Genomic DNA, 24478 nt, shown 5'->3' with positions numbered 1-24478 from the left:
GCCAGACTCTCCTGACACCTGCTCCTCTTTTGGGAGCTTTAGGACCCACCATAAAGAAATCACTCTCTCTCCACAGGTCGTGATGAAAATGTTATCTGTATGTATCTCAAACTCTATCCATGGATCCTGGCATCCTATGACTGAAGCCAATTCTGAGGAGTCCTAAAAGCAGTGGTAATTCCAGAAAATTGGATTTGGCCTGTTTCCATATAAGCTGAAGTGACAGGGAGGGGAAGGAGAACAGAATATTGTTCCAGTGGTGATGTTTTCATTTTCATTAGGCTTATGCATGGATTGTGTGTGAATCAGTGTTTTTATGTCTAGACAGAACATCTCTTTTGTCGGTACACATGTTTAAAATGCTCACAGACCTTCGGATTCTCATTGTTTCCCAGCTGTCTGTGAACTTGGGAAGTTTTGAAATACAAGCTACTTATTTTTACTCATCCTAACCACCGTCACACGTGATTGACAACATGCCAAGACGTAGATGTGCTGAGATCCATGCTGGCTTTGTGGGGTCACCACTGGGTATGAACCAGTTTGTTCATGTCAGGAGAACAGCACCCCAAAATATGGCTACATACCCTGTGGCTCCTATACCTCTGCAGAGACTATTGTCAAGAAGTCAGAATATGTAAGAAAATCTTTTGGGATTAAAAAGAATAAGTAAGCCACAGTCTTGATTTTCTTGGGTTCAGCATTATAAGGATTTTGTTATATATGAGAAATTTAGTCCTAAATTAACCACAGTGCAAAGAATATGTTTACAAGAGCTTTAAAATAAGTGTGAATGCCTCCTAATAGACAGGTGTACCAGGGCCTCTAGCCACTGCAAACAAATTCCAAATGCATGCACCACTTTTTGCATCTGGCTTTATGTGGGTACTGGGGAATCAAACCTGGATCATTAGACATTGCAGGCAAATGCCTTAACCGCTGAGCCATCTCTCTGACCTGAGAAGTGGGTTTTCATTCACTGTTGAATCCAAATGACAGCAAAACTCAGTGCGCAGGCTCAAACTCAGTGACAGCCTCACAAGCAGTGCAGGAGGAGGTCAGCGGTGATGGGATGAGAAGCCATGAGCGGACACAAGGAGGGAGCCCTTCTTGGTAGTGCAGACAGAGATTGAGGCATGCTTGAAGGGAGATGAGCATGCTGCAGCCAACAATTTCCCGTGGAATGCCTGGGGGTAAAGTACATTGTAGGGCTGAAGAGATGGCTTAGCAGTTAGTGTACTTGCCTGGGGAGCCTAAAAACTCATGTTGAAATCTCCAGGTCCCATGCAACAGATGCATAGTGATGCAAGTGCACAAAGTTGCACATGCACACTAGGGAGTGCATGCTTCTGAAGTTTGTTCACAGCCGGCTAAAGGTCCTGGTGTACACATTCTCTCTCTTCCTCTCTCTCTCTCTCTCTCTCTCTCTCTCTCTCTCTCTCTCTCTCTCTCTCTCTCTCTCTCCTCTCCTCTCCTCTCCTCTCTTTCAAAATAAAAAAAGAAAAGTACATTGTGGAAAAAAATCAACTGACAATGGTAGACATAGAAAATATTTGAGGGAAAAAAATGAAAATATTTGAGGGCTAGAGAGATGGCTTAGAAGTTAGGTGCTTGCTTGTAAGGCTGAAGAAACCACGTTTGTTTCTCCGGGACCCACCTTAACCAGATGCCCAAGGTGGCATATGTGTCTGGAGTTTGTTTGTAGTCACTGGAGACCCCAGCACACCAATTCTCTCTTCCTCTCCCTCTCAAATAAGTAAATAATAATAAATAAAATATTGGGTGTGAAATGGTGGGAGGATGAATGAGTATTATTTCTCAACTTTTTTAATTTTTATTTTATTTATTTGAGAGAGAGTCAGATAGATAGGGAGAATGGGTGCACCAGGGCATTCAGCCACTGCAAACATATCCCAGAAGCATGCTCCACCTCGTGCATCTGGCTTACGTAGGACCTGGAGAATCGAACCTGGGTCCTTAGGCTTTGCAGGCATGCACTTTATCTGTTAAGCCATCCTTCCAGCCCCTGAACTTTTTTAATTGCAGGCAATTAAATTTCTCCCTCTAACTTAACTGAGACTGTAAAGGTAATAAAATGATTAATGTCCTTTCTAAAAAGTAATATGCTTGCCTATATTGATCAGCCCTTCTCCTCTTCTCTCCCATTTCTGTCACCCTTCCCTGCTTTCTCCCTCTCGCCCTGATAGACATTCATATCATTTAAGATCTGCTCTCTTCTTTATCCTTCTCCCTTTGAAGCTCTTTTTCCCTATCATGAGCCCCTTTCCAGTTTCTGGGCTTCTACACCCTCCCGCTCGTTCAAAAACCCACACGAGGCGGTCCTTCTCCCTCACCCACAAGCATGCTTCTGATTCGTGCTGCTCTCTTTTCCAGGAGATGAGTCTCAATTGCTCTTTGTGGCCGGAGAATAGCTTGTCTGTCAAGCGTTTTGCGTTTGCTAAGTTCTCCGAGGTTGGAGGACAGTGCATCCTCCTGTTCAGCCTCATCCTGCTCATGTTCTTGGCATCGCTGACGGGCAACGCTCTCATTGCCCTGGCCATCTGCACCAACCCAGCCCTCCACACTCCCATGTACTTCTTCCTGGCCAACCTGTCTCTCCTAGAGATCGGCTACACGTGCTCTGTCGTACCCAAGATGCTGCAGAGCCTTGTGAGTGAGGCCCGAGGGATCTCTCGGGAGGGGTGCGCCACCCAGATGTTTTTCTTCACGTTATTTGCCATCAGTGAGTGCTGCCTGTTGGCAGCCATGGCTTTTGACCGCTATATGGCCATATGCTCCCCACTCCACTATGCAACGCGGATGAGCCGTGGGCTGTGTGCCCATCTGGCCATGCTGTCTTGGGGAATAGGGTGCATGGTAGGCTTGGGACAGACCAACTATATTTTCTCCTTGGACTTCTGTGGTCCCTGTGAGATAAACCATTTCTTCTGCGACCTCCCCCCTATCCTGGCGCTGGCCTGCGGGGACACATCGCGTAACGAGGCTGCAGTCTTTGTGGTGGCAGTCCTGTGCATTTCCAGCCCATTTTTACTCATCATTGCTTCCTACGGCAGAATTCTAGCTGCCGTGCTGGTAATGCCCTCAACCGAAGGTCGACACAAGGCTCTCTCCACCTGCTCGTCCCACCTTCTTGTTGTGACACTCTTCTACGGCTCAGGATCTGTCACCTACTTGAGACCCAAGGCTAGCCACTCGCCAGGAGTGGACAAGCTCCTGGCTCTCTTCTACACAGTGGTGACATCCATGCTCAACCCAATCATCTACAGTCTACGGAACAAGGAAGTCAAGGTGGCTCTGAGGAGAACTCTGGGCAAGAGAAAAGTTCTCACAATGGAGAGATAAAGAGGACCATGGGGGCGGCGCTGGAGAGATAGCTCAGTGGGTGAAGGTGCTTGCTTGCAAAGCCTACCTGGATGGGTTAGCTTTCCCAGTACCCACATAAAGCCACATTCACAAAGTGGTGCATGCATCCGCTGTTCCTTTGTAGAGAGACATACAAAATGGATCTCTGGAAAAGATGTACACCCAACAGGAGAAAACAAACATATAACTGCGTGCTCTTCCACATGTGTGGTAAGATGTGAGGGTCATCCTGACTTCGCCGCTCTTTGCTGTTTTCTCATCACAAGGACTGGAAGGAAGGTGTCTGCTAGGGAACTCCAATGGGGGAATCCAACACCTGAGTATTTTAGCCTAGGCTCAGGTGTAAATAAATACTAAGCATGTTATTCCTCGAAAGTTTGGAAAATTCTCATTACATATTCTCAGCTTTCTGCTTAATGGAAGTCTTCAGGAGGTGGAGCTGGAGGAAGTGTGCCCCAGGGGCAGAACCTAGAGCTGTGTCCTCCCCAGGGGCAGAGCCTAGAGCTGTGTCCTCCCCAGGGGAAGAGCCTAGAGCTGTGTCCTCCCCAGGGGCAGAGCCTAGAGCTGTGTCCAGCCCTGTGGGTTCAGAATCAGCCCTTGCTGCTGCTGCTTGCTGTCTCACTATGATGAAGCTTTAGCTTCCTCTAAAATAAAACCTTTTCTCCAATAAGCTGCTTTTAGGTCAGGTGTTTTGTCCCAGCAACAAGAAGATAACTTGCACAAATGAGTGGATAGATAATGGATGAACATGCAAGTAGGAGGGTGGATTGATAATGAGTGTGATTAGGAGCGCCCATCTCACCCCTGATCCTGACTCAAGTGTGACCTATGTCATTTCCTAATGTCTCTAAGCCTTGACCCCTCCAATGAGGGTGGGGCTCAGTATCGTAGGAGACCATTATTCCATCCAGAAAGGTAGGCAGGGAGTCGTGCAGAAGCTGAACTGTGAGGAGAAAGGGGAGGAAGGAGAGTACACAGGGGCCGAAATCCTGGTGACCACAGGATTTCCCAACTGATGCTCATACAGTAGACCTCTACGCCAGGCTACGTCGCCACTGAGTGATGGGACCACCTCATGCCACTCTCAAGTCCCTGGATATGCAAGAGAAACAAGAGACGAGAACCAGTGAGGTAAAGTAGAGTGTCTCATGGACCATGGGATGTTTTATTGAGTACTGGGTACGGGGAGGAGCGGCTGAAGGAAGCAGTGGCAAGAAAGGAGCCCCCCTGCTGGGTCCTCTAGAGTGGGGTGTGGGCCAGGGCCTAGGAACACTCAGCAGGGACCGCACTCTTCTGCACAATGCTCCCTTCGTGGGTGACTTGGCAGCTGTATGAGCTGTGAGGTTCCCACTGCTCAGACGTCAGGGTCAGGTAGCTGATGACCATGTACTTGTTGTTGGCCTGTTTGGAGGGCTGGGTGGTCTCCACATCCTGTGTGACCGGGATGCCGTCTTCCTTCCAGGCCACTGCCACAGCACTGGGGTAGAAGTCACTCACCAGACACACCAATGTGGGCTTGTTGCTCTGAGTCTCCTTTGTGAAGGGCAAGAACAGAGTGACCATGGGCGGGGCCCTGGGCTGACCTGTGCAGATAGAGGAGGTTAGAGTGTCCATAGGAGAGGCTGGGCGATAGGGTTGCACACCTCTGCCATCCAAAGCCCCTGTGGTCAGGCAGTGTCAAGAGTATGTACCACCCAGGGACCCTTCTTCCCTCCTCTTTCCTCTCTGGCCCCTTGAGTCCTCTGGGGAGCAGACGGCCCTGCACCTTCTTAGATGATGTTCCTAAGTCACCACTCCCAGGAACCCTGGTCCAGCCACTCCCTTTACAACCTGTTTTTCTACTGAGACCAACACCAGCTCTGTTCCTCTTCCTCCTCTCTGGAGTAGGGATTTGCCACTGACCTCCTCCTAGGTACCCAGACTGAGCACATCTGCGCACACACATGCACACGCACACATACACACACGCAGAAACACACTCTTTCAGTGTCCAGAGCCTCCTGTGAAATCTGGAGTCACCACCCCACCTGGAAGGATGATTCTGAGGTGCGTGGGGAGGGCTTGAGTCTGTGCCCACCACCTAGGAAGACTGGGTCCTGAGCTCTGGCCTACTCCATGCAGCTCTCCCACCACCGAGGGGTGAGCTCCACCCACAGGCGCTCCTGTGGCGCTTCCAAGGGCTCCTCCACCACTCTGATAGCTCTTTCTCCACACTAATCACAAGGCCCTTCACACTGACCATGTTCCTGAGGGCTCTGTTCCCCAGACTATGGGGCCTAACAGCCCCCTGCTCACCCCAAAGGCTGCTGACGACTCCGATTGCACCTGGCAGCCAGTTGGTCCCTATCCTTATCTCCTCGGGTTAAGTGTCTGTTAGGGCTGGGCGGGGGGGGGGGGGGGGAAGCTGACCCATAGGCAAGGGAGAAACTGGACCCCTGGGACATAGGAGTCTCTGTTCCTTTTTGGTGGCCATTCTGAGAGCGCCAGGCTCTGAGTGTTCTCTTTGTCTCTGTGTCCTCATAACCTAACAGAGAGCTGCAGCCCAAGAGAGCCAAATCCTCTTTCTGCCTCTGGAGTGACCTGAGTCCCCAGAGACTGTGTTCGCAGTGCCAGACATGTTCCTGGCTCTCCTGAGCGCCCCTTTCATTCTGCATGAACATTTGCTTCCCTGGCCAGATGCTTGGAGCTTGTGGAAACTAATGCCTGGGGCAGCTTCATAAGACCAGTCCTCTGGCACCCACTCGGGCATTTGTCCTAAAAGGTGAGATGAAGGAGCCTGGGGAGATGGCTCAGTGGCTAAAGGTGCTGGCTTGCAAAGCCTGTCAGCACAGGTTCAATTCGTCAGCCTCCCACATAATGCCAGACAGGCATTCAACTGCAGCAGCAAGAGAGCCTGGTGTGTGCACACATGTGGCCACATGCATGCGCACATGCATGCACTTTAATTAAATAATTTGGGCTGGGGAGATTGCTCAGTGGTTAAAGGAGCTTGCTTGCAAAGCCTGATGACCCACAAAAAGCCAGACACCCAAAATGCTGCATGCATCTAGAGTTCATTTGCAGCAGCAAGAGGCAGCCACATTCACTCCCTTTCTCTTTCTCATAAATAAATATATAAAGGCTGGAGAGATGGCTTAGTGGTTAAGGTGCTTGCCTGCAAAGCCTAAGGACTAAGGTTCGATTTCCCAGTACCCACATAAGCAAAATGCACAAGGTGTCCCATGCATCTGGAGTTTCTTTATAGTGGCTAGAGGCTCTAGTGTGCCCATTCTCTCCCTCTAGCTCTCTCTGTGCAACTTTGTATATTTTTATTATATATAATATTAAATATTATATATTATATATAATACATAATATTATATGTTATATGTCATATATAATATAATGTATCATATATAATACATATTATATTTTATATGATACATTATATATTATATAATAATATATCATATATATTATATATGTCTACACATAATATATATTTACATATATTATTTATATATAATGTATATATATTTGAGAGAGAGAGGATGAAGCTGTCATGCCTTTCCTTTGGGTAACCCTAAGACATCTTGCAGAGAAAGGTGATAGCAGTTCTTAAGAGTGGTAAAGACAAAGGAGGGGCAACCTCAGGAAGGAAAACAAACATTCCTGAAACAACAGAGGGGTGGGTACAGATGGGCAACATCCTGAGACCACTTACCTAAGACTGTGAGCTGGGTCCCACTGCCAAAGACGTACATTGGTGCCTGACGCTCAGAATGAAATTCATGGAGCCAGCACCTGGACAAGTTCAAAAACCATATGAACAGAATATGAGAGAAATAGGAAGCACCTTAAAAAGACCAGATGTTCAAGTTACAGGCATATAGGAAAGAGAACTGCAGGGAATTAAAAGCACAAATCACCAAACCTGTGGGGCACAAATGAAGACCATGCAGAGAGGAAATTTTAGAGCTCTAAGTGCATACATTACAAAAATGGAGAGATCTCAAATTTTAAAACTTAGTGTATCTGAAGGCTTTGGATAAACAAGAACAAACCAAACCCAAAAGTATAACGTGAAAAGAAAATATCAAGATCGGGCAGAAGCTAGTGAAATAAAAATGAAGAAAACAATAAAAGACTATCAAAGGGGCTGGAGAGATGGCTTAGTGGTTAAAGTGCTTGCCTGCAAAACCAAAGGACCAAGGTTCGATTCCCCAAGACCCACGTAAGCCAGATGCACAAGGTGGTGTATGGGTCTAGAGTTCGTTTGCAGTGGCTGGAGGCCCTGGTGCTCCCATTCTCTTAAAAAAAAAAAATGAAACAAAGAGTTGGTTCTTTGAAAAGATAAACAAGATTGGCAAACCTTTAGCCAAATTAACAGCAAAGAGAGAGAGCGAGAGAGAGAGAGAAAGCTGGGCATGGTGTGCACGCCTTTAATCCCAGCACTCCAGAGAAAAAGGTAGGAGGATCGCTGTGAGTTCAAGGCCACCCTGAGACTACATAGTGAATTCCACGGCAGCCTGGACTACAGTGAGACCCTACCTCAAAAAGAAAGGGAGAGAAACCCCTAATCAGCAAGATTAGAGATGAAAAAGGAGAGATTCCAACAGATACCAGTGAAATTAAGAGAATCGTAAGGGCATACTTCCATAGCCAATACACCATCAAACCAGAAAATCTCAAGGAAATGGATGAATTTCTCAGCACATGTGACCTACTAAAGTTAAACTGGGAGGAGATAAATAATTTAAACAAATATAACAAAGAGATCAAAGCAGTAATTAAAAATCTCCCATTTATAAACAGTCCAGACCCAGATGGATTCACTACAGAATTCCATTGGATCTTTATAAAAATCTAAAGCTGGGCTGGGGAAATGGTTTAAGGACCTGGGTTCAATACTCCAGGACCCACATAAGCCAGATGCACAAGGGGGCACATGCATCTGAAATTTGTTTACAATGGTTAGAGGTCCTGGTGAGCCCATTCTCTCTTTCTCTCCCTATCTCTCTATCTGCCTCTTTCTCTCTCTCTCTCTCTCTCTCTCTCTCTCTCTCTCTCTCTCTCTCTTTCTCTCTCTCTCTCTTTCTCTCAAATAAATAAATAAGAGCCAGAGGGATGGCTTAGTGGTTAAGGCATTTGCCTGCAAAGCCAAAGGACCCAGATTCGATTCCCCAGGATCCACGTTAGCCAGACGCACAAGGGGGCTCATGCATCTGGAGTTTGTTTGCAGTGGCTGGAGGCCCTGATTCGCCCATTATCTTTCTCTCTTCCTCTTTCTCTGTCAAATAAATGTTTTTAAAAAAATAAATAAGATAATTAATTAATTGATTGATTTTTAAAAATCTAAAGCCACAGCTGGGCGTGGTGGCATGTGCCTTTAATCCCAGCACTCAGGAAGCAGAGGTAGGAGGATTGCTGTGAGTTCGAAGCCACCCTGAGACTACATAGTGAATTCCAAGTCAGCCTGGACCAGAGTGAGACCCTACCTCAAAAAAAAAAAAAAAAAAAAAAAAGAAATCTAAAGCCATTGCTTCTTAAGTTATTTCATAAAATTTAAAAGGACAGAATGCACCCTAAGTCTTTCTGCAATACCAGCACTACACTAATAGTAAAACCAGATAAAAGGACATTAAAAAACTAGGTGTGGTGGTGCACACTTTTAATCCCAGCACTCAGAAGGCAGAGGTAAGAGGATCGCCAAGAGTTCAAGGCCACCCTGAGACTACAGAGTAAACTCCAGGTCAGCCTGAGCTAGAGCGAGACCCTGCCTCAAAAAATTAATTAATTAATTATTTAAAATAAATAAAAATACAGAAAACTATAGACCAATATCCCTGAGGAATGTAGATAATAGATGTAAAAATTCTCAATACCTGCAAATTGAATTTAGGAACATTAAAAATATCATCCAGGGCTGGAGAGATGGCTCAGTGGTTAAGCGCTTGCCTGTGAAGCCTAAGGACCCCGGTTCCAGGCTCGATTCTCCAGGACCCACATTAGCCAGATGCACAAGGGGGCACACGCATCTGGAGTTCGTTTGCAGTGGCTGGGAGCCCTGGCGTGCCCATTCTTTCTCTCTGCCTCTTTCTCTCTCTGTCTCTCTCAAGGAAATAAATAAAAATGAACAAAAAATTTTAAAAAAATATATATCATCCAGGGCTGGAGAGATGGCTTAGTGGTTAAGCGCTTGCCTGTGAATCCCAAGGACCCTAGTTCGAGGCTCAATTGCCCAGGACCCACGTTAGCCAGATGCATAAGGGGTCACACACATCTGGAGTTTGTTTGCAGTGGCTGGAGGCCCTGGCATGCCCCTCTCTCTATCTGCCTCTTTCTTTCTCTGTCTGTCACTCTCAAATAAATAAATAAAAATAAACCAAAAAAATTTTAAAAAACATATCATCCACCTCGGTCAGGTAGGTTTTATTTCATGGCTCCAGGGGTGATTTGACTTATGTAAACCAATAAATGTAATACATCACATAAGCAGGCTCAAGGACAGAAATCACACAGTCATCTCATTAGATGCAGAAAAGGCTTCCAATAAAATGTAGATCCCTTCGTAATAAAAAGAAATTTTGGAGAGACTAGTGTTGGGTCGAACACATGTCAACATAAAAAAGGCTATATATGAGCTGGGTGTGGTGGTGCATGCCTTTAATTCCAGCACTCGGGAGGCAGATGTAGGAGGACCGCCGTGAGTTCAAGGCCAGCCTGAGACTACATAGTGAATTCCAGGTCAGCCTGAGCTAGAGTGAGGCCCTTCCTCAAACAAACAAACAAACAAACAAACAAAGGCTGTATGTGTCAAACATCAAGACAGTAGCACAGTAACTGCAGAAAAACTTGCAGCATTCTACTATGATCTGGAACAAGACAAGGGTGCCCACTCTCCATGGCTATTTAATATAGCGCTTAAAGTATTAGCTACAGGGATAAATAAAGTAAGAGAAAGAAGCAAAAAGATACATACTGGATAGGAAGAAGTCAAACTATTCTTATTTGCAGATGATGTGATTCTGTATATAACATACCCCCTGAAGACTCAGCCAGCAACGTCCTAGGGCTGACAAACACTTTCAGAAAAGTGGCTGGATACCAAATCAACACTCAAAATTAGTAGCGTTCTTATACACAAGACAAGCATGCTGAGAAGAAATCAGGGAAATAGTGCACTCACAGAATAAATTAAGAACTTGAAGTACCTTGCCAAGAAAACTAAAGACCTCTACGATGAAAAAATTTAAAGACACCAAAGAATTTGAGGAAAACACCAGAAAAATGGAAAGTTCTCCTAGCTCATGGGTTGGAAGAACTGATATTGTAAAAGTGGCCATGGCATCAAATGCCATATACAGATTCAATGCAATCCAAATCAAATTTACAGCGCTGGGCCTGGAGAGATGGCTTAGTGGTTAAGGTGCTTGCCTGCAAAGCCAAAGGATCCAAATTTGACTCCCCAGGACCCACGTAAGCCAGATACCCAAGGCGGTGCTGGAGTTTACCTGTAGCTGCAGGCCCTGAAGTGACTTCTCTCATTTTCTCTCTCTCCCCCCCTCCCCACTTTCTCTCTACTAGCATGGAGAATGGGGACAGACAACATTGAAGTTGGGCTTTGGGGGGCTGTGCCCATGAGATGTGTGACCTTAAGCAAACCACATAACCTCTCTGTTCACAATTATTCCCTTCTGTAAAATGGACATGACAGCAGAACCTGCCTGGTGGGGGCCACTAAGTGGGGAGGACCCTGCTCTTCACTTACTAACCCGCTATAGGGGAGATGAATGGGCTAGCCTGCAGCCAATTGCCTTACACAGACCAAATGCTCAGGGCTCTGTCTAGGGATGTGCCGCCATGACCAAAGAGAAGGAGCAGAGTCACTGTGAGGCAGGCGTAGTGAGGACCCCCACACCCAAGTCCTACTCTGGGCCTTTGCCACAAATGTGCCTATATATCCTAGGTGGGCTTCAGTTGGAGAATAGAAGAATGAGAAAGAGAGAGGAGAAAGAGAAGAAAGGGAAAGAGACAGGAAAAGCAGAAAGGGAAGGAGACAACTGGAAGGAAATGAAAAAGAAGGGACAAAGAGGGGTCGGGAGAAGCAGCCAAAAACCTTGCCAGGAGAACGGCTGCCATCAGCTGCCCAGCGACATCTGCCATCTCCTTGTCTGCCTGTTCATGCACAATTTATGAGGATCCAGCAGACTAGAGAATGAAGATATGTAATGTTTTTCTGCAATATTTAAAAATAACAATGCAGGGTTGAAGAGATGGCTTAGCGGTTAAGCACTTGCCTGTGAAGCCTCAGGACCCCGGTTCGAGGCTCGATTCCCCAGGACCCACGTTAGCCAGATGCACAAGGGGGTGCATGCATCTGGAATTTATTTGCAGTGGCTAAAAGCCCTGGCACGCCCATCCTCTCTCTCTCTCTCTCTCTCTCTCTCTCTCTCTCTCTCTCTTTCTTTGTCTCTCTCTCTCCTGTCTGTCACTCTCAAATAAATTAATTAATTAAATAAACAAAAAAATTTAAAAAAAAATAACAATGCAGGCTGGGTGTGATGAGCCTTTAATCCCAGCACTCGGGAGGCTTAGGTAAGAGGATCACCGTGAGTTCAAGGCCAGCCTAAGACTACATAGTGAATTCCAGGTCAGCCTGGGGTAGAGCAAGACCCTACCTCAAAAAATAAAATGAGAAAAGAATAATAATTCAGGACTAAGGAGGTGGCTCAGCAGTTAGAGGGGCTTGCTTGTAATGCCTGAAGGCCCGGGCTCACTTCCACAGTGCCTTGCAAAGCCTGGTGCATGGTGCGGTGCATGGGTCTGACGCACCCTTGCAGCAGCAAAAGGCCCTGGTGCGCCCATTTTCTTTCCTCCTTTCTTTCCTTCTTTCTTTCTTTCTTTCTCTCTCTCTCTCTCTCTCTCTCTCTCTCTCTCTCTCTCTCTGTGTGTGTGTGTGTGTGTGTGTGTGTGTGTGTGTATGTGTGTGTCTTCTCTCTTCTCTCTCTTCCCTCACAAATAAATAATTGTTTTTCGAGGCAGGCTCTCACTCTAGCCCAGGCTGACCTGGAACTCACTCGGAAGTCCCAGGCTGGTTGTTGAACTCAAAGTGATCCTCCCACTTCTGCCTCCCAAATGCTGGGTTTAAAAGTGTGCGCCACCACACCCAGCTAATAGCAATATTTTTAAAGTAAAAATAATACTGCAAATATTACGATGCTCAAAATGCATGCAATTAACCCAGCATCAGCCCAGGTCCTTCCTTCTCACTCCTCTGACCATTCCTGTCACCTTCCCTTCATTGTCCATTCTGGCCTCCAGTCCATGGAAGTTCCCTCAGCCTTCCCCCCATCCCCCACATATACACACATTTCCCCACAAGCAATTCCCTTACCTGCCCAGCAGGACCCACAAACTGGAAGCACTGCTTCCCTCCCAGGTTCTGGGGCCCAAGGCTCTGCTTCCTCCTGCTACCTTTGGGGGCAGCAAAATCTGGGTGCTCTCTGCCAGGCCTAGCAGCAGCATTAGGAGTGACCCCTGCCAACAAGTGTCCAGCCCCCCAGAAGCCTTCCAGCACACGTGGCCTGGCCTGGACTTCATTGACCCTCAAGGTCAAAGACACTTCTGGCCCCACTTGCCACTTCCTGGAGGGAGCAGCTCTTGTTCCTCTGGTGCACACTTAGTTTCCTGTCTGTGTACCCAGGGTTGTGTGACTCTGACCTTACCCTGGACTGATCTATAGCCTTCCCCCACCCTCACCAGGGACCCTGGGTTATCATCTGTAGAGGTCTTTCCCACAGGGACGTCTGCAAACTGCCTTGCTGTGGTCAGGATGTGGGCTCAACTGTTTTAACCCATAAGCACCTGCCCAACTCCATCCATAGGACCTCAGGTGGGGTCACCTTACTGGCATCTAGTTCCCTCAAGGACCCCTGGCCTGTCCCTGGGGCCTGGTGGAGTCATGAAAAGTAGCTGAATGCCTGCTGAGCAGAGCAAGTGTCCTTGAGGTTTGAGTGCAGGGGTGTGAAGCGAGGCTGCAGCTGTTCTGCCAGCCTGGCAGGGGGTTCAAGTATAGAGGAGGGCTAGATTCAACAAGAAACCACTTGTCCAGGGCTGGAGAGATGGCTTAGCAGCTAAGACACTTGCCGGTGAAGCCAAAGGACCTAGGTTCAACTCCCCAGTACCCACCTAAGCCAGATGCACAAGGGGGCACATGTGTCTGGAGCTCATATGTAGTGTCTAGAGGCCCTGGCGCACCCATTCTCCCTCTGTCTGTCTTCTCTCTTGCTCTTGGTGCACCAGAGCCTCCAGCCACTGCAATCAAATTCCAGCTGCGTGTTCTCCCTTGTGCACATGTGAAACCTTGCTCACTTGCATTATTTTGTACATCTGGCTTACATGGGACCTAGAGAGTCAAACATCAGTCCTTAGGTGTTACATGCAAGTGCCTTAACAGCTAAACCATCTTTCCAGCCCTGTGTTTGAATTTTTGAGGTAGAGTCTCACTGTAGCCCAGGCTGACCTGGAATTCACTATGTAGTCTCAGGCTGACCTCAAACTCAGTGATCCTTCTACCTCTGCATCTCAAGTGCTGGGATTAAAGGCGTGTACCACCATGCCTGGCTGAAGTAAGGGTAGGGTCTCACTATAGCCTAGACTGACCTGGAATTCACTATGTAGTCTCAGGGTGACCTCAAACTCATGGCAATCCTCCTACCTCTGCCTGCTGAGTGCTGGGATTAAAGGTGTATACCACCACGCTTGGCACCAAAGTAGTTTTTAAAATGCTTTCGTTTATTTATTTGTGTGTGAGAGAGAGACAGAGACAGAAAGAGTATGGGCACATCAGAGCCACCTGCCACTGCAAATGAACTCCAGATACATGCACCTTCTTGTGTGTTTAGCTTTATATAAATACTGGGAAATTGAACCCTGGCCAGCAGGCTTTGCAAGCAAATGCCTTTAACTGCTACTGCTAAGCCATCTCCCTAGACCAGAATGCACCCAGAGATCACATATCAATCACTCCCACATTTTTATGAGAGACAGAGATGGAAACAGAGAGAGAGAGAATTGCCACACCAGGGCCTCTAGCCACTGCAATCTCACTCCAGACGCATGCACCACCTGTGTACAGGCGTCACCTTGTGCAGCTGGTTTATGTGGGCTCTGGGGAGTCAAACCCAGGTCCTTGGGCTTCACAGGCAAGCACCTTAACTGCTAAGACACCTCTCAAGCTCCTGTTATGGAGATATTAAAGGAATCATAGAGTTTATAACTGCATTGATTATTTATCATGGAGACCCTAAGGGAACCATAGAGTTTACAACTGGTAATTTGTCATGCAGACCCTAAGGGAACCACAGAGTTTATAACTGAAATGGTTATTTGTCATGGAGACTCTAAGGGAACCATAGAGTCTAGAACTGAAATGGTTATTCATCATGGAGATCCTAAGGGAACCACAGAGTTTAGAACTGTATTGGTTATTCATCATGGAGACCCTAAGGGAACCATAGAGTTTAGAACTGAAATGGTGATTCGTCATGGAGACCCTAAGGGAACCATAGAGTTTAGAACTGAAATGGTGATTCGTCATGGAGACCCTAAGGGAACCACGGAGTTTAGAACTGTATTGGTTATTCATCATGGAGACCCTAAGGGAACCATAGAATTTAGACCTGGCTATTTGTCATGGACACCCTAAGAGAACCACAGGGTTTATAACTGAAATGGTTCTTTGTCATGGAGACCGTAAGGGGACCATAGAGTTTTGAAATGAAATGGTTGTCATAGAGACCATAAGGGAACCATAGAGTTTAGAAGTGAAATGGTTATTTGTCATGGAGACCCTAAGGGAAACATAGAGTTTAGAACTGACATGGTTATTTGTCATGGAGACCCTGAGGGAACCATAGAGTTTAGACCTGTATTGGTTATTCATCATGGAGACCCTAAAGGAACCATAGAGTTTAGAACTTTATTTATATTTTTCATGGAGACCATAAGGGAACCATAGAGTTTATAACTGTATTGGTTACTTGTCATGGAGATCCTAAAGGAACCATTGAGTTTGTAACTGTATTAGTTACATTTCTCATTGCTGTCACAAATGCCAATTTAAAAGGAGTGGAAAGGTTTTTGTGGGGCTCATAATTGCATAGTTCCATCCATGGTCACTTGGTTCCATACATCTGGGCCCATGATAGGATAGAAGATTATGGTAAAGGAATATGTGGCAGAAGATAGTTATTTTGAGGCAACAGGAAGCCCAGTGAGGAAGGGGCTCTGGATGATATACATCCCTCAGGGACATGCTCCCAAGTGACTGGCTTCCTCCAGCTAAGCCCCATCTCCTAACATCTGCAGAATCTCCCAAAATAGTACCACCATCTGGGGACCAGTCCTTCAATGCATGACATATTTCATACCTGAGCCATAGAAACAGCCTTTTTCAGACTGTTGGCATTAAAAGAATTCTTAAATTTTAGTCATTCTAAAAAATACATAGTGGTATCTTGTGGTTTAAATTCCAGTAGTTATTTTGAGGTCTTCATGGATACATGCCCTTCTTACACACTGGGTTGTTTGTTTATTAGCGAGTTTTAGGAATTATTCATATGTTCTGATTACATGGGAGGCTTGTTTTTGTTTTTGAAGGAGGGTTTCACTCTAGCCTAGGCTGACCTGGAATTCACTATGTATTCTCAGGGTAACCTGGAATTCACGGTGATCCTCCTACCTCTGCCTCCCGAGTGCTGGGATGAAAGGTGTGTGCCACCACACCCAGCTCACGATTTTCAAGTTCATCAGATATGGGTTTCACAAATATTTTCTATCTTAAATTTTTTAATTTCATCAAATTTTTTAATGTCATCAAAGAACAGAGATTCTTAATTTTTATGAAGTTCAAGTGATCAGTTTTTATAGTGTGCCACCATATCTAAGAAATCTTTGAACCACGATCACAAGGAATTTTTTTTTCTTAGTTTTCCTCTAGAAATTTTAGTTTTAGGATTTACATTTAGATTTTTGGATTGTTTTGAATTAATTTTTATATATGGCATCAGGCATAAATCATCTCTATAAGACTTATGTATGCATATTTTTTTGAATAACTATTAAATAAACTTTCCAGCAGGGCATGGTGGCACATGCCTTTAATTCTAGCACATGGGTAAGTTCGAGGACATCCTGGGGCTACAGAGCCAGCCTGAGCTATAGTGAGACACTGCCTTGAAAAAAAAAAAACAAAAAAGCACTTTCTTTCCTCCATTGAATTCACTGTGGGCCTTTGGTAGAAATCAGCTGACCAGAGTAACACAAGCAATATAGCAAAATAGGAGGCCTCACTCCTTGTGCCCCTGACTCCCACAGAAACAATCATCTATAGAAGAGAACACCTTCACAAGAGCACTACAACCCAATTGAAAAGCAGAGCATAAAAACAGAAAAACAGGGGCTGGAGGGATGGCTTAGTGGCTAAGGCATTTGCCTGCAAAGCCAAAGGACCTAGGTTCAACTCTCCAGGACACACATAAGCCAGATGCACAAGGTGGCACATGCATCTGGAGTTCCTTTGCAGTGGCTGGAGGCCCTGGTGTGCCCATTCTCTCTCATGCGTGTTCTCTTGCTCTCTTGCTCTTTCGCTCTCTTTCTCATAAATAAATAAAATATATTTTTAAAAAAGAAACAGAAAAACAATCAATAACCAACTCTAAACAAATGCAGAGTTTACAAACCACCAGACCATGGATTCAAAATAAAATTCTCTTAAATGAGTTTAATAAGCTACTAAAAAATATATGACTCGCAAAAGAAAAATAAGGAAGACAGTCCAAAGGCTGGGGAGATGGCTCAACAGTTAAAAGCTCTTGCTTGCAAAATTTGAAGGTCCAGGTTCAATTCCTCAGTACCCACATAAAGCCATATGCACAAAGTGGTGCATGCATCTGGAGTTCATTTGTAGTGGCAAGAGGCCCTGGCATACCCATTCTCTCTCTATCTCTCTCTCCTCACAAACATATATATATATATATGTTGGTTTTTCAAGGCAGGGTCTCACTCTAGTCAGGCTGACCTGGAATTCACTATGTAGTCTCAGGGTGGCCTCAAACTCACAGCAATCCTCCTACCTCTGCCTCCCAAGTGCTGGGATTAAAGGTATACACCACCACATCCAGCTAATTTTTTCTTTGTTTGTTTGTTTGTTTTTTGTTTTTCGAGGCAGGGTATCACTCTAGCTCAGGCTGAGCTGGGATTCACTAGGTAGTCTCAGGGTGGCCTCGAATTCACAGCAGTCCTCCTACCTCTGCCTTCCGAGTGCTGGGATTAAAGGCATGCACCACCACACCTGACTCTAATAAAAAAAATTTTTTTTAAATCAATTAACTCTGATTTTTTTCCACTTGTACTTGCTTTTAATCAATGATATACCATTAAAAAACCAAGACTACCATTGTTCATTTTAAAAGGAAGACTTTATTTTTGCTTGGTGTCTAGCTGTGTAAAATACAAGCCGACTAAAAAAAACCAGTATTCACCCATGCCTTTAACTCTGATTTAAAACCTTAGCAGCCAGGGATGGAGAGGTGGTTTACCTTGCCTGCAAAGCCAAAGGACCCAGGTTGGATTCCCCAGAACTTACATAAGCCAAATGCATGTGTTTGGAGTTCCTTGGATATATATATATAAATATATATATATATAACTGTAGCAGCCTAGTGAGTTCCTTACTCAGTTAGAAAGACAACTAACTGCTGGGGTCCTTGGTATTATGTCCCCAGCTGCATATGTGGCTCTAATTTTTTTTTTTTTTTTAAAGACAGAAAAGGTGGCTCATGCCTTTATTTTATTTATTTATTTGAAAGTGAGGCAGGGGCAGGGGGTGGAAGAAGCAGACAGAAAGAAAAGGAATGGGCGCACCAGGGCCTCCAGCCACTGCAAATGAACTCCAGACGCATGCGCCCCCTCTGTGCATCTGGCTTACGTGAGTCTTGGGGAATTGAACTGAGGTCCTTGGGCTTTACAGAAAAACACCTTAACCACTAAGCCATTTCCCCAGCCCAACCCTAAATTTTAACTGGGGGCCTTTCTGGCTGTGAGGGAATGATGGTGACGAGGGAAGGAAGAGCCTTAGCACTCAGGGAGAAGAGTCTTAACTTGGTGTCATTTATTAAAATAACCCAAGAAAGACATTATCTGTTCCAAGAAAGGAAGCCCTCAAGAGGAAGAAAAAGCTCTTCCGCTCTCTGAGAACGGGGCAGCCTGCCACAGCAAATGGAAAGAGGAAAGTGTGGATTTATTTATTATTTTTTTAATAATTATTTTTAATAATAATTTTTTTAATTTTGTATAGTACCTCAAGGGGTGGTCAGAAGCCAGACCCAGTTAAAAAGCCTTTGGGTGACACTGGAGAGTCACTCCAGGCAGAGACCTTCAGTTACCGCAGAACTTCCTGGCAGAGGGTAGAGATTTCTGGGAAAGGAAAACTGAAATGAAAGACGTGTAACATTCCCAGAGGCAAAAAGGGATGCATGATCAATCATTTTAACTGTGGGTGGACTCACAGGGAGTCTGAAATCGGGGAAGACTTGGTTCAGGCAGAACAGAGGGGAAGAGAAGTCAGGCAAAGCCCATTCGTACATTTCAGTGGACTCTCCAAAGCAATGGAGGCCTTGAACCTGATGTGGCCTTAACTCAAGCAGCTAAGACACCAGATAAGTCAAGGGCCACCAGAGGCGCCACATGTAAGAGTTCGTCCCGTGTGGCAAAGAAATTAAAGAACGCAGACCAGAGGTGAGCAGAACAAAAGTAGATTTTATTAAGGGGATGTAGAAAAAGGATCCCGACAGCCCGGCATGGTGGTGCACACCTTTAATCCCAGCACAAAGGAGGCACAGGTAGGAGGATTGATGTGAATTCAAGGCCAGCCTGAGACTACAGAGTGAATTCCAGCTCAGCCCTAGCTAGTGTGAGAAAGAAAGAAAAGAAAAAGGATCCTGAGAGAGAATGAGGAGTTCCCAAAAGGGAGAAAGGAATTTCCAACCCAGGCATATGAGTATACAGTATTGTATCCAGGGGTATACAGTATTGTCTTATTAAAGGGAAAGTTAGGACTGGAGAGATGGCTCAGCAGTTAAGGTGCTTGCCTGCAATACCTAATGAACCAGGGAACATCTGGAGTCGGTTTGCAATGGCTGGAGACCCTGGCCCGCCCATTCTATCTGTCTCTGTCTCTCTCTGCTTAAAAACAAATAAATGTAATAGTTTTTAAAAATTAAAAAGGGAAAGTTAGTCTTCTCATCTCTTTAGCATGTCTGTAGGTGACAGGTGGTCATTCGGACAACAGTCTCCATCTAGATTTTAGAGGGGACAACAGTCTCCATCTAGATTTAGACGGGAACATACACTATTCCTCTGACAAACAGGAAGTGGTTCTTCCTTTAATAGGCCTAACCAGAAGTCCCATGCCTCCATCCTTCTTCCTTTCATATGGTATTTTAATATTTTTTATTTGTTTATCCTAGAGAAGGAGAAGGAGAGAGAATGGGCATGCCAAGGCCTGTAGCCACATGTGCCACCTTGTGCATCTGGCTTATGTGGGTCCTGGGGAATCAAACCTGGATCCTTAGGCCTTGCAAGCAAGTGCCTTAACCACTGAGCCATCTCTCCAGCCCTCATATAGTATTTTAAACCCTATGGAGGAGCAATTGCGTTTTCTCTCTGGTCAGTGACCATAGGGAAGTGAGATTCTCCTATAGTGACCGTCAAGTTTGTTGACGTCTGTTGCAATGCTACTTATAAAAATGGCATACATCATTTTGTTTTGTAGCTTATTTTTATTTGAGAGAGAGAAGGGGTACGCCAGGGCCTTCAGCCACTGCAAATGAACTCCAGACACATGCACCCCTTTGTGCACGTGTGTGACATTGCACACTTGTATCACTGTGCATTTGGCTTATGTGGAAACTGGAGATTTGAACATGAGTTCTTAGGCTTTGCAGGCAAGCACCTTAACCACTAAGCCACCTCTCCAGCCTTGTAGGTTTGTTTTTATTTTAACATAAAATGACACATAAAGACAATTAGATAAAAAGCAAGCCATATGAACACATCTAACAACTGGCCAGCAGACAAAATGACATGAAAAATTATGGGGCTGGAGAGATGATTTAATGGTTAAGGCTCCTGCCTGCACAATCAAAGGACACAAATTCAATTCCACAGGACCCACATAAGCCAGATGCACAAGGTGGCACATGCATCTGGAGTTCATTTGCAGTGGCTGGAGGCTCTGCCATGCCCATTCTCTTATATAGAGAGAATGCCTCTCTCTCTCTCTCTCTCTCTCTCTCTCTCTCTCTCAAATAAGTAATAGAACTTAGGGCTGGAGAGATGGCTTACTCTTTAAGGCACCTGCAAAGCTAAAGGACCTAGGTTCGATTCCCTAAGACCCATGTAAACCAGATACACAAGGTGGCACATGTGTCTGGAGTTCGTTGGCAGTGGCTGGAGACCTTGGCACACTAATTCTGTCCTCCCTCTCTCTCCCCACCACCCCCCTTTTTCTTTGCCTTTTTCTCTTGCTCTCAAATAAATAAATAATATTTTTTTTTAATTTTAAAAGGCTGGATGTCCTGGTGCACATATTTAATCCCAGCACTAGGGAGGCAGAGTTAGGAGGATCGCTTGAGTTCAAGACCAGCGGGACTACATAATGAACTCCAGGTCCACCTGGCCTAGTGTGAGACCCTACCTTGGAAAACCAAAATAAATAAATAAAATAAAATAAAATTTTTAAAAATTATATGAACATAATTAGAAAGATAGTAACGAGAAACTCAAGGAACACATAACACAACTAAAGAGAGGAAGGAATCGCTTTTAATTGGCTTTTGAATTCTTACTGTGAAGCTTCCAGGTAAGTATGTAAGGGGGTGGGTGCTTTGGCATAGATTGGGCATTTTGAAAGAGTTCCATTGTGGAGAGGAGGAAGTGAGAAAGAGGAAGTTTGGCTCCATGCTTGTTTTTGTTTGTGTCCTGAGAGCCAGCCTGTGTTCTTCTCTTTTCTGAGTTAACGTGTTTTGTTTGTTTGTTTGTTCAGGTGGGCAACTCCCACCCCGGGTGAAAAGAAAAGGAGAGGCAATGACAGGGAAATGTGGGGTGTCTTTGAGAGGACAGAGCTTTCTTCCTTGGCTGGTGGTTGACCTGTAACTCAGGAGTTAGGGTGCTGGACACTCACAGCCACAAAAACACTTTCAGTCAGTGCTCTCAGTGTTCTTGTCCTGTGACTCTCCAAGGATGGAGAAGGAAGGAAGGCAGATCTTCTGTACAGCAGGAGGAGGTTCCCAGAAATGGGTAAGCCACCTGGAGACCCTGATTCCAGTCTTTTATGGGAATGTACTGGATAGAGGTGAGCTGGTCAATCTATCCCTCGTCAGGTGTTTCAGGCACTGGGTAATCTTATCCAGACTTCCTGTCAGCTTTTTAGGGAAGAGAAACTCCTTTAGGGAAGATGAGATCAGGAGAAACTAGGTCCCATGCTATATGTTTAATGACAGTCACCTATTCAGGTCAGGGCTTAAGAGGAAAGTGATAAGAAAAAAATAGGCCCCCCTTTATAGGCTCATGGGGATTTCCCCCTTAGTTTATTTTTAGGGGCTCTACTACTCATAAATTTTCTCCGCAGAAGGAAGGAAAGAAGCTTTTTTGCTCTGTTTTGTTGTTTTGGGGGGTAGGGTCTCACTCTAGCCCAGGCTGACCTGGAGTTCACTATATAGTCTCAGGCTGGCCTCAAACTCACGGTGATCCCCCTACCTCTGCCTCCCAAGTACTGTTGACTAAGAACTTTTGAGAAGCCCTTTGAGAATCTGCAGATTGAATATAGATTGATTGTTTAAATTGTATTTTAGGATTTGAGTTGGAGAGGGAAACACATGACATGAACGTCTGGGTCCTGTTGGTGCAGAGGTAAGACCTAGTCTGTGTCAGGACCTTGGAGGGATACTCACCTATGAAATTGACCTAAATCAGCTATGAGAGAGGTGTCAATTCATCATGGTGGAGAAACTGGAAGTCTTGTTAACTGGTCAGATTGGGAGTCAGGCTGGGAAAGAAAGCTATAGGTAGGAACTACCCCGAGGCAGCCTGTTCTTTCCCACTGACACAAGTTGAAGCTGGTCTCCTGCTGGCTGCCTTGCTCCCACTAGTTCCATTTCTGCCAAGAGTTCTGTTCTTGTGCCAGGGCGAGGTGCCATGAGGGGTGGCATCTCCTGGTTCTCTCTGGACTTTGATTTTTAACTGAAACTGCCTAAAAGAGACTAGTTTTCTCCGATCCTCCCTCACCAAGGATACATCAAAAAAATTTTAAGTGTCAATGTTGGGCTGGAGAGATGGCTCAACAGTTAAGGCACTTGCCTGCAAAGCCCAAGACCCAGGTTTGATTCCCCAGGACCCACGTAAGCCAGATACACAAGGTGGCACATGTGTCTGGAGTTCGTTTGCAGTGGCTGCAGGCCCTGGCACACCCATTCTCTATTCTCTCTGTCTCCCTTCTTTCTCTCTCTGCTTGCAAATAAATAATTATATTTACATATATGTGTGTGTGTGTGTGTGTGTGTGTGTGTGTGTGTGTGTGTGTTTTGGTTTTTCGAGGTAGAGTCTCACTGGTCCAGGCTGACCTGGAATTCACTAAGTAGACTCAGGGTGTCCTCGAACTCACGGTGCTCCTCCTACCTCTGCCTCCCGAGTGCTGGGATTCAAAGCGTGTGCCACCATGCCCAGCTTAAAAATATTTTTTAAGTCAATTATATGTATAAAGATTGTTAGTAAAAAAGCAATTTTAAAAAATTTAAAAAATATGAATGGGATCCATGGCAAACTGGTTTTAGGAACCCTTAACATCAAAATCCATCAATGTTCATATCATTTACATAAAATGGCATAATATTTGCATATTACCTGAACATAGTCCATATTCAGTACTGGTTTCTAATAAGAAATCAGTAATTTATGACCATTATCAGTTTGGGGTTGCTAACAGGAACTTAGTGAAGTCCGGGGGGGCTGGGTGATAGGGCCTCTGCCTTCAGTTGCTGCCCATCCCCAGTTCATTTGGCAGCCTTCTCAGGCAGGTACCTCAGCAGGGGTAGGGTCCTCGTAAGCCAAGAGTAGGCCTGGTTGAGAGGAGAAGCCTGGCCACAGCAAGCAGGGACGGGACTGGCACATGTCCACCTCAGGAGGAGACCCTTTGGGGCATTTTAGCAGTGATAAATAAGTGTTCTCAGCTACAGAGGAGGTTGTTCTCCTCCCTGAGGTGAGGCATACCCGTGCGGAGTGAGTCCCGCGTACAGTGCGTCTCTGTGGGGCACATTCTGACCCACATCCCAGAAGCTCAAGGTGCTTTGAGGAAGCCCCCCCCAACACCGTCCATCCAGCAAGCCCAGTGTGGCCTTGCTGCACCAAGCTCCTCATGCTGTCTGGTCTGTCAGTGGCTTACTGGCTCGGGATCCAGGATCCATTGGTAAGAGGAGCTGAGAAGGTCTCATGAACACCCCTAACCCTAAGTACAGCTTAGTGAAACCAAGACAGGAAATGGAGCATTTCTTCAGAGCAAGGTCAGCCAGCTATACCCTCAGGACAGCATCTTGCCACAGCCCCTTTTGGTTCTGTAAGTTAATTTTAATGGAAACACAGCCACGCCCTTTTATTCAGCTGCAGTCTATAGCAGCTTTCTTGCTATGAGGATAAAACTTGGTCATTTCAACAGACAGTCTGGCCCCAAAGCCAAAAGTAGTTATAATTTAACGCTTCGTAGAAAATGCTTACAGGACTCTGCCATTCTGCACAGAAAGTTTTTCAATATATCTTCCCACCTGTGAGCATATTTAGTGGTGTCTGGGACATTTGGGGTTGTCACATGTGGTGAGGGACATATGACGTGTGCTGATTTCTGTCCAAGGCCAAAGATACTACTTGTGGCCCTAATGCACAGGACAGTCGCACAACGTCACTGGTACCAAGGAAGGAACCCTTCTCTAGAACTGTCACTTGACACCCGTTCTCCCTCAACACGATGAACCATGGGGCACAATCTGATGACAACAGAAAG

The 24478-nt window shown here is 45.5% G+C and overlaps 1 protein-coding gene, 1 non-coding gene and 1 gene segment (V, D, J or C); 1 reads left to right on the top strand and 2 right to left on the bottom strand.

The window, feature by feature from the left end:
- The first annotated feature begins 2394 nt into the window (after positions 1-2394).
- Positions 2395-3363, top strand: LOC101602273 (olfactory receptor 10C1-like). Of its 2 annotated transcripts, XM_045133032.1 has the most exons (2): positions 2398-2727; positions 3160-3363. In XM_045133032.1, the coding sequence occupies exons 1-2, from the start codon at positions 2398-2400 to the stop codon at positions 3361-3363; spliced, it is 534 nt and encodes a 177-aa protein (XP_044988967.1). The 2 variants fall into 2 exon arrangements, with proteins under 2 accessions (XP_004670918.2, XP_044988967.1); XM_004670861.2 differs by having other exon boundaries at positions 2395-3363.
- A 1284-nt stretch (positions 3364-4647) lies between these two features.
- LOC101601973 lies at positions 4648-23336 on the bottom strand. The segment is given in 3 exon segments: positions 4648-4967; positions 7088-7167; positions 23329-23336. Coding segments are annotated over 3 exon segments (408 nt in total).
- LOC123454371 lies at positions 17773-17915 on the bottom strand. Its single transcript, XR_006633337.1, has one exon. It is a non-coding gene; the product is annotated as a small nucleolar RNA SNORA15 (small nucleolar RNA).
- Positions 23337-24478: the final 1142 nt, after the last annotated feature.

The sequence above is a fragment of the Jaculus jaculus genome, chromosome 13 (assembly GCF_020740685.1).
Source record: "Jaculus jaculus isolate mJacJac1 chromosome 13, mJacJac1.mat.Y.cur, whole genome shotgun sequence".
NCBI lineage: Eukaryota > Metazoa > Chordata > Mammalia > Rodentia > Dipodidae > Jaculus > Jaculus jaculus.
This window is presented reverse-complemented; position numbering and strand designations above follow the sequence as displayed.